Below are 10,856 nucleotides of genomic sequence, written 5' to 3'. Positions count from 1 at the left end.
CTGTGTGTTCGGGCACGTTTAGCTGTGTGTTCGGACGCGGTTTAGCCATGTGTTCTGCGGGCAGCCTCTCTTTGCTGTGTTTTGTATGTGTGGATTGTATCATTAAGTGTCCCCAGCTGAATGTGACGCATTAGCTGCCACAGAATGATATGTGGCCTGCTTGGGCTCAGACTGTCTCGCCTCTGTTCCAAGTGTCTCTCTCTCTCTCTCACACTCTTTTTCTCTCTCTCTCTCTCGCTCTCTCTCTCTCTCTTTCTCTGTGTCACGGCTCAATTTATGAGTTAGCCTCCTCTCAACCCAAGACGAGAGAAATGAGAAACATACCAAGCCCATCTCAAGTGCACTACACACAGTCCACTGCTGTGTGAAGAATTATTTATCAGTGTGTGGAGAATATACAGGCCTGTATACATAGTGCAAAATCCAAGTCACTATAGGTGTTTCATGTTGTCATATGTACTGTTTATATGAGTTGAGTACCTTATATTCTGTGCTTATATGTGTACTCACTGATTCTCCTGTTTTGCCACTCAAGCACTGAAAAATGAAAACGTAAATCTGTCTGGTTTTATTTTCAGGGCAAACATTGATGAGGTGGAGACAGAAGTTGTGGAAATTGAAGCCAAGCTTGACAAGGTAAGCCAAGCTAACATTTCTCTGCTTTCTTTGCTCTCTTCACAGAAGGATTCTGCATGAAAACTGAGCCCCAGTGTCTTACATGATGCTTAATGAAACTGAACTTGATTGCAGTTAAATAACCTGGTGTTTTAAAACCCAGGATGTCACTTTTTTTTCTGTTTTCTTCAAATTCAGAGAGAACTCAGTAACATAATGGAGGAGAACTTCTGTTCTCATCATCAAATATACCACAGCATAGGAACCTGAACTGAACAGTCACACAGGGAGTCTCCAAACAATGACCATCATGAGAGAGACAGACAGGCAGAGGGAGACCCTCGCTGCCCAATCCTAGGGAACATAGTCGCTAGCATGCTGCATGACTCGGTGTGGCAGGGTCTGGGTTCAGTCCACAGACCTTCAACTGAAATGGGCGTTCCTTTCAGGAGACCAAGGGTATCATGTAATGTCTGACCAATGAGAGCAGGCGAGATTGGATACCAGATGTCGAGGAATAGGGGCCCATAAGTACCACTTACCTGAGAGAAGTGGTGCTTCGGTGCCCATTAGCATTGACTGGTATTATCCTGTGTGGTGTTTCGAAAGCATTTAGGCTTTCATTTGAAAGCATATGAGGGACCCCTAAATCATATGCTAAATGGTCTTTGTGACTTAATACATATATAGATGCATATGGATGATGTGACATACAGCAGCTTATGCCCGGCAGGCTGGATTAATGGGTGATGATGGTAAACCTGTTTCTCTGATGCAAAGCTGGGTGAGATGGGCTCAAGCTGAAAGCAAATGAGCCACACAAAACTTCTTTTTCCCTTTTCTTTCTCTTTCTCTTACTCTTTCTCTTACTCTTTCTCTTACTCTTTCTCTGTCTTCTTTTCTCACTCTCCTTCTTTCTCCTTCTCTCTCTCTCTCTCTCTCTCTCTCTCTCTCTCTCCTCTGAAAGAGGGAAAAGGTACATTTTAGAAAATCTCATTTTGACAGTGCCTTCAGAACACTGAGAACACTGAGTCATGAACACATCTGTATCTCCTCAACTACTCAGAGCTCACGTTGGATCTGAGTCCATTAGGGGTGCTCTCTCTCTCTCTCTCTCTTCTCCCTGACTCCTAGAGTGCAGTGTTGGGCCCTATAACGAGGAGGCCAGCTGCTCTGCTGTAACGTGTGCGATGTCAGTGCTCCATCTGCTCCTGCTGACTGAGAGTGATGGCTGTCAGTAGAGATTAGTGCTTCACACACGGGGGCCTGGGTTTGCTCCACAGACGACCAAACACTCAGTGGCTTCTGCTGCCGCTGCTGTCTCTGCTGCTGCCGTCGCTATGTTGCCATGCATGAAGAGGATCATTCATGCATGCCCAGGCTCCTGTGTAAGATTAGTCTTATTATGGTCACTGGAAGAGCCTGGCTGTATGAAGGTCTACTGGGACCTGCTAAATCTCTTTTTAAAGAGACAGAAACATGCACAGTCATTATGCATTTGAAAGAGAGAATGTTCTAGACTTGGAAATGCTCTGTGACCTGGTTACAGACAGTCTCAGCTCTGAAACTATCTCATTAGCACTGTCACCCAAGCTGCATATCATAAAACATACCAGTGCTAGAGTGCTTACACATTCATAATACATTCATTTCACACTCATTCCAGAGACACCTTTGTAACACATTTTGCTTTATTATTTGATGGTTAATACTGTCCACAGATAGGTTATTTAGCTTTGTAACCAAGCCTCAAGACTTTTTTTATTTAGTAATCTTTTTCTTTTTTTAAATGTAAAAGTTTGCTGTCTGAGGTCATGGCACATAAAACAGGTTTATGTAGTTCTAGTGCTGGACTATTTGATCAGGTCAGAGTGAATAAACACAGGGGGCTGGATAAACTGGGCATGTCTGAGACCCGTCGGGGGTTTTCGGTGGTGCATCTCCACCAATGGCCCACAGACCTCCTCACTCTATTCATCATGCAGCCTGCTGGGGGCTAACATCTGACCAACCAAGGGGTATGTCCCAAAAACCACCCCCACGGTACCCATTTAAACAACTGAATATAAGTGTTATTAAATGTCATTTCCATTTATGACAGATTTAGGGCTGCAACATTATATAATGTGATTTATAATATTAATAAGGTTTAACTAAAAGTCAGTTTTACATTGCGCTGATGTACTGAAAGCAAACGTAAGTAGGTGTTGTTAGAGTTCATTTTGGAGCTGTAGTTGTTTAATTGCCCATCAGCCTGTTGTTTTATGTTGGTCTTCAGCAGCTGTTTTTGGTCAGTGAGAGATGGAGTGCTTTTCTCTGGGCCTGCTGGCCAGCTGTGTGGACTGTAATGCGTGTTTGTTTGAGGCAGGCTTTCAGATGGTGGTGTGAGAAAGAAGAAAACTTGACCATCCAGCGCCAAATCAACAAGCGTCTGAATATCTTATGCCTTTCTTCTTTACCTTAATTGGATGCTGTTGGCTGTATAAATACATGACTAAAAAGCAAAAGTAGGAGAGAGAAAAACATAAAAAAAATGAAATCTCTGTTATTTATTTCATTTGATTTTATGGTCGAGCCAAAAGCTTGCTGTTTTCGCTCCAACAGTTTGTTTTAAAAATCGGGCATTTTCTGGCAACATCTGTAGCCCAGCAGACACTTTAATACATTACTGTCTCTGTTGTTGTTCCAGGTCTTAACTTTAAAAATAGTTTCATCCTGAATGCATCACAGCAGTTTTGTCATAGGTTGTGTTGTGATAGTCAGTAAGGATTTTCACGGTATGTGATTATAATTGTAAATTCAAACTTTTGAGGTTAACAAGGAGCCAATCAGTTTCCCCAGTTCTGTGCGGGTCTGAGTTCAATTGTACACAAATGCAAACTCCTGTATTTTGGACACATGTGTTTCATTGTCTCAGACACGCACACACATACGGACACACATGCACACACACATATGCACACACACACAAAAACTCACCACATCCCTCACACACATGTGTGCGCACACCCACATATAAACACCAGTGCAAAGTCACAGAGTTTGGACACATGTGCCTCATTGCGTCACACACACACACACACACGCATGCAGACACACATGGACCACACCTGGGAATGTCTCCCCACACATTCTCATTAACCTAGGTGATAATTGGAGGCCTAAAGCAAACACGCGTCCGTATTTGGCGCCATCACAAAGCCCGGTGATTAAGTGACATTTGCGAAAAAAGTGAAAAACGCAGAGGTCATCTTTACTGGGGTTTTAAATGGCACATTAACAGAGGGAGTTATGGTTGAGGTAAAGCACACCTGTCGAATGTGCTGTAACACATGTGTTTTTGGCCTCAGAGGGAGTAGCACTGGAGTTCTTTTCTGTGATCCAGTTGTGTTTAATGTTACATGGCACAGAGAGCAAAGAGCAGAGAGCCGCTCGGGCCACAGCTGGGTCTGGCTCTGCTTCATCTGGGTTTTTACCCAAAAACCCAAGAGAGTCCAGTGAGAACACTTCCCTTACGATATGGAATAGCTGTGTCGAATCTTGGCCTTTAAATGTTTTCAACACCTGATGGTACTGCATTTCATCGTTACTAGACATTTCTCATAACAGCCCTTCTCTCTCTCTCTCTCTCTCTCTCTCTCTCTCTCTCTCTCTCTCTCTCTCTCTCCTCCAGCTGGTGAAACTGTGCAGTGGGATGATAGAGGCTGGGAAGGCATATGTCAGTGCCAACAAGCTGTTTGTTAACGGGATCCGAGACCTCTCCCAGCAATGCAAGAAAGACCAGATGATCTCGGTAAGACTGAGTGGCGTTAGAATGTTCCAGAACACCATGCCCAGCAGCAGCCCAAACGGAAGCTTTCAATATTTCACGTCTAGTTTGCACAGCACACACACTCCCTTAAATCATATGCCACTATAAAGTACTGCTTGGCTTCTGTGGTCTCTCTGATTCTCCATATAGATCTACACCACAAAACACTCACACATTTCATTCATTTTTATGTTGGTTCACAGCCTGTGTATAACACTGCACTAAACATCCCACTCAGTGCATAAAACTGTCAATTAAATGAAGCCACATTGTTACTGACAGCGAATGAGCCTGTAAGAGTCAATAGATAGTACCTTTAATTTAGGATATTGAAAGTGCCCAAAAGTCCAAAGAAATCCCAAAGAAATCGAATGCACTTGTCTTCCATTCATTTAAGGGGAGTTCATCACTAATACCAAAATGCTTACTAGCTCTCCTGCTGATCTGGGTGTGGCAATCAGACTGCTGTTCTGGAGACGGCCTGACTGAGTCAGGATCTGACATTGATTAGTCAGGTCTTTAGTCACTGATAGTCAGGGCCCAAGACACATCGCTGCCAAGACCAGCGACTCTCAGTTCTCTTTCCACAACACACAACACCAGTGCAAGCAGACTCCATGCCGCCAAATGGAAGTCGTAATGAAGGTTCTCTTGGGTCGGCTCTGGTTTTTACCCGTTTGACTAATGTTACAGAGCTCGTTAAAGTCTGCCCTTCTTTGTATTTTCTGTCATAAAAAAATTAAATTAAACTCAAAGACTACATTACGTTCTCATTACTGTTAAATGTTGCCTTGCAAACGATGTGGGAGTAAGTACAGTATTCAATGTTTTCAATGTTTCCCCTTCCTTCAAATATTGACCAGTAACAGAAACAGTTCATTGGATTTACCAGGTTCCTGGTTATTTTTCTGGACCGCGGTTCAGAATTTGATTGGCTTTGTTCCACGGCAATCTGACAGGAACAGTATCCTTGTCATACAGTAGCAGCTGGCAGAAAAAAATCAACCTGTTGGCTTAAAAAGTTATCTGAATTCAATCTGATTAGACAGTAAAGTTTGATCTGTAGATCATATGATGTTTTTAGGGTTTTTAAAAAATATATTATATTTTCCACCAAGCAAATCTTCAAATATTCCTAAACTCAACTGCCCTGCTAATTTCATTCTGCGAATATTCATGCTCTTAAATGCAACATGTCATTGCTACTGTGTGTTGTTTTCTCAATAGGAGTGTCTGGAAAAATGCGGAGAGAGTCTGCAGGAAATAGTCAACTACCACATGGTAAGGCTCTGTTTTTTTGGGTTTTTTTTGTTTTTGGTTTTTTTGTCTGTCCCCTCACACACGTCTTTCATAACAGTTGGTCTGTTCAACAGAGACCAAGTTAATGATATCATCACCACCTTCTGAAGTGCTAACATGGGCATTTAGCTTACCTGTGTTACATTACACAAGCACAGGGGGTCCAGTGAAGCAGGACATAAATGATTCAGTATGCCCGTCTTTGAATGAGAAACATCCTGTTTCACATGGCTCACTGGCTTCAGTCTGGTTATCAGGTTGTGAAGCGTAGCAAGGATCTTAACAGGCATATTTCATACACAGCAAGTACTGAGATGACATCCTCTCTTTCTTCTGAACATTTTAAAGGGTTCCCATGCATGTGCCTAAGAAGTTTCACTGAGAGAGAGAGAGAGAGAGAAGCACAGAGGTAGAGAGAGAGAGAGATAGGGAAAGAGAGAGAGAGGGAAATACTTCTAGAGGAGTGTCTTGGTTTGGAGAGTAACTTGGCGAGAGGATGTTTTGGTTGGCTCTAATTCAGACGGTATGGAGTTCTCTCTTTGTGACTTACCGTTTTAACCTTCAAAGAGTCGTGTATTTCCTGAGTATTCCTGACTCTTCCAGATTCCAGCTCCTGATCATCCTCAGTCCTGAAGCATTGCCCTACCTTCTGTTTCCCAGTATGAACTCAGTGGAGGGGGGAGGTTGTTTTTGTTTTTCTTTTATATGCTGGGTCTGTTTGGTGACAGTTAATTCACCTTCATTACCCCATTATTAACTAAATAGGACAATAGTTTTGTTGTCGATGTTGTTGTTTTTGTTTGTGTTAGGTTTTTGTTTGTTTTTAAAACATGTTGCTGCTGGAGGATAAACAAGAAAACAAAGAGAGTGAATGCAACCAAAGGCAGAGCAGAACATTCTTAGTTTGATTTGCTGATGTTTGTGGGGGTGAACACACAGTAGATTGACACCAAGCACAAATGAATCTCCCCTAACACCTGAGGACGGCAAGACATCACGGCGCCCATTTAAGCTAAAGAGACAAAATACAAACAGGATATTGAGACATAATCAGTTTTTGATTTTGTGATGTTTGTGTGTGTGTGTGTGTGTGTGTGAGTGTGAGCGTGTGTGTGTGTGGGGGGGGTGTCATGCAATGTTATTCTCTCTTATTTATGACACTGTTGTTCCCTTTTCCTTCCATGCTGTGAGGTGACCCCCTGCCCCACACCTTTTTTCTCTTTTTCTCTCTTTTTTTGTTGTTCTGGTTGCTTTTGATGTGCTCCTGTGAAGAGTTTATAATCACATTCTTGTGGAGACACTGCACAAGTCAAACCGCTGCGTTTTTCATCCATTTCATGTCAAACTCACCGTTACAAATGAGAGGTTAATGGTATAGGTCAGCAGGGGAAAGTAGGGCAGTGACCCTGCTCGAACCTCCTCTCTGCATGCATACAGAGAAACACATCAGACACACACACTCAAACACAGGCTCACACACACACACACACACACAAACACACGCACACAGGCTCATACACACACAAATACACACATACAGTACATACACACACATGCAGACAAGTTGCAGACATGCAGACAATGTTTTAAGTATAAACACTTTTTGGCTTTTTCTGATGCATACACCCTGGTGGACAGTCTAACACATAGTAGAGAGGTGTAAAGTTCTAAAAAAAAAACAGTCTGGTTTGAACACAGTTCTTAATCCACAGTTCTTAGTACACAGTGGCTTGTCTTGCAAAATGTTCTAACTGTGCTAATATGAATAATGATGTGATATTTACATTGGAAAAGTCCTGCATTTACTCATTACAGTCTGTAGTCCTCAGTAAGTGTTAGCACTGGAGCAACTGTTATGTAACAGTAACTAACTCTGCCTGAGGATCAGAGGAAAAAACTCAGTAACCAAAACCATGGCATCACTACACCCAGAAAAGTCAATGTTAAGGAATTATAAGACATTTTTACAAGACATACTTATTTTATGATGTTCGACCATAACATGTATCCTGAGACAATATAGATGATGGGGAGATATCCTTCTCTGGATATAAAAGGGAGAGAGAGAGAGAGAGACGGAGGAAGGGAGGGAGAGGAAAGATAAGAGAAAAAGTGTCACATGGGCTGTCAGCCAGACCAGTAAAAAACTGATACAGATTGGACAATTGAGAAAGAACAGTCACAGTCAAATCACTATGCCTTACACATACACACACATGTATAAAAATACAGACATCTCAAGGGAAAGCGCATGGTTCACTCCTCATATTGACTCTATAAATAAACAGAGCACAGGACAAGCATGCCGCTGTCTTTGAGTATCTGAAAAAAAAAAAACCAAGAAACTGTTCTTAGTACACTGATTCAGTCAAGCATAGAAGTCCCTTTGTGTTGACAATAAATAATTGATTCACCTTAAGTCTCTCAGAGAAACCACTACTGTGAAATGTTGCATTTTCCATCAGTAGAGATAGCCTGTTTTACAAGAGTGGAAGAGGCACTCATGAAATTCAAGATTGTTCTGTTGTTTTTCTTTTCTTTCTTTTCAAATGGAAAGAATGTGGTAGATAATTGAACTTTTCACTGACTGGCTCCAGACTTGTTAAAGATAGGAAACTGTCCAGAGAGGAAAACAACCAACTGAGAAAATCCTTTGATTGAAAAAAAAGAGTTAAAAAAATGAGTGTTAACCCAAGGGTTTCTAAGGTTTAATGTCATAAAACATTTTTTGAGGAGTGTTTGCCCACCGTTTGGGGATAAGCAGTGGATCGAGTTGAAGGGGATTAAGTTGTGAGAATGCACAGAGGTATGAAGAGGGAAGTCCCACTGGTCTCCTGTGCTCTTCCAGTAAGAGCTGAGTACACTGTACACTAGTAACAGAGGAGTCATCTGGCATTTGATGCAGCACTGACTCTCTGTGTGAGTCACAGCCCCTGCTGGATTGTCAAGACTTCAAGTTGCTGCTTCCCATGACTCCAGCATCCTGGGAACAGGACTCCATCCCTTTGTTATTAAACGGGATAGAGCCTTGTAAACCTTTCCTATTCCCTAAACCATACATAACTATGAACTGTTTGATTTATAGATTTAAAGGATTAAAATTAGACTTTACCTCTGAACTAAAACTCTTTCATGGCTCTTCTCTCTGTGAAGTGTTGATGGCGGTTCTGGACATACCGTCAGAGTACTGCAACGCTCTGCAGACAGTAGGTCTTCATATCTCCTTCCAGCTCAGTTCTGTCTTTTGTGGGAGACATATCAGAATGGGGTGCATTCGCCAGGGGAACGGGCTGGTGATTGTCCAGAGCGGTTGGTAACTTAGCAACTTATTCTTTGTGACGATCGGGTCCAGGACTGTGGTTCAGTTCTCATTTACGGCCTGGCAGCAGATTTAACCACAACTCACCACACAGTTGACCACACACAGTGCAACTGCTCTCTCTCTTTTTTTGTTCTTTTTTTCTTCCCCTTTCTCTCTCTTTCTCTCTGCAGCCATGCCAAAGATCCATGTCTAGATTTACAGTGACAGAGGGGGGTAGATTCTTGGCTCCCAAAAGCATCGTGCCTCATTGGAGGCTTTTCTAAGAAGTCATTTGGATTCAGGAGGCCCTGAAGTAGTCTACTGACAACGACGAGAGTCTTTCCCCTCAATTAGCATAGCTGCGTGTGTTTAGACCTTTTTTTGGAGGGCTGAGGGGGTTTTTGAAGAGGGGGCAGTAAGTCTTAACCTGACGAGAAAACCACAAAGGCTTCTCACACTTGATTAGGGACCTGATGGGGTTTATAGGGTAATAAACTACCCCTCTCCTTAAAACCAACTGTAGCTCAGCATTATATAGGTACGTCAGGAGAGTGATGCTGGAGAATGCCTCTGTCTGGTTTTATAGTCCTAAATGGCTAGTTTAGATCACAATTCATTTGAATTGTGACATTTCACATCTGCTCGTCGCATCCAGCTCTCAGCTGATTTTGACCACTTGTGCCCCTCTCGGTTTGTGTCAGTGTTGTTTATTGGTCGATTTTTTTGAATGATGTTTCTGTGACAGTAGATATATGATAAAGCTCTGACAGTCCCACTCTGGCCCACAGCTGTTGACACCTCAGGGCTCTGGGTTCTCCAGCACACCTGATTCAGCTTGATAAACAAGAGCCTGATAGTTAGATGGCTGTTTGAAGACAGGCACACATTCTCACGTGCTATGGGCCTCCTGGAGCATGACTGCCAGACATTTTTTTGCAGCATTTGTTTGGTGCCTGTCATGTAAACTATTTGGTAAATTCAGAGCCAAGCAAATTCTAGTGAGCGCTTTAGCAAACATGTTCGTCAGTGAGTACTCATTAGCAGACAGTCAGAGATGTAACTGTGACCCCACAGTGCAGACACATGGCTCATTAGTGTCTGTGTCTTCCTCATTAATTAGGAGACCTGTTGAGCATGTTGTCCCGCGTGGCGTTGCTCTGGTCGCTGTGTGTGCTCTGGTTATATTCAGTCCTCTCCAATTCCAGGCCTTATGATGATATGTCTTTGTGTTCAGAGCAAAAACACAGAATGAGCCTGTGATCCTTATCATTAGCTTAAATAAACCAAGACCAAAAATATCTAACAAACAGAGTAGGAATTTCAATGATGCAAATGATGCAAAAAATGATGCAAAAAAAAATCTGATAAATGGTTTTGTTTTTTAGCCCTCTAGGCTATTTTTAGAGCTTTTAGTGGTTTAGAGAATGTGTCCTAAAATTCTTAAATCCATTGCCTATCCATAACACAGACAAAATCCCAGCTTCAGTTTCATTTCTTTCTCTCAGAACACAGATCCTAGCCATACTACTGACAGAGCTCTGCTTTTTCATGCTCAAAGCCAGTACCCTCTGCTATACAGCCGTCTGCTTCACTGACTACAGCTACAGCCTGTGACTCTCTCTCTCTCTCTCTCTCTCTCTCTCTCTCTCACACACACACACACAGATGCTAATGCTGTCTCCTTTCCCTCTGTCTGTCTGTCTCTCTCTCTCCCTCTCTAACTCTCTCTCACTTTCTCCCGCCCATTATGTCTGTCTTTCTCTCTTTGTTCTTTGTCTTTCCTTTTACTCCCTGTGCTTTCTTCCACACTGTCTCCCTCCTCTCTCTCTC

General features: G+C 42.5%; 1 protein-coding gene across 1 annotated transcript in view; it reads left to right on the top strand.

Moving 5' to 3' along the window:
• Positions 1-579: 579 nt before the first annotated feature.
• acap3a (ArfGAP with coiled-coil, ankyrin repeat and PH domains 3a) overlaps positions 580-10,856 on the top strand; it is a 35,023-nt gene continuing 24,746 nt past the window's right edge. The window contains exons 1-3 of the mRNA XM_030768628.1: positions 580-636; positions 4,289-4,408; positions 5,654-5,707. Coding sequence (XP_030624488.1) covers positions 4,310-4,408; positions 5,654-5,707 — 153 coding nt within the window. The 5' untranslated portion in view covers positions 580-636; positions 4,289-4,309. The remainder of the gene's footprint in view (positions 637-4,288; positions 4,409-5,653; positions 5,708-10,856) is intronic.

The sequence above is a fragment of the Chanos chanos genome, chromosome 3 (assembly GCF_902362185.1).
Source record: "Chanos chanos chromosome 3, fChaCha1.1, whole genome shotgun sequence".
Lineage (NCBI taxonomy): Eukaryota > Metazoa > Chordata > Actinopteri > Gonorynchiformes > Chanidae > Chanos > Chanos chanos.
Note: the sequence above shows the minus strand (reverse complement) of the source record. Positions and strands in the feature narration are given on the sequence as shown.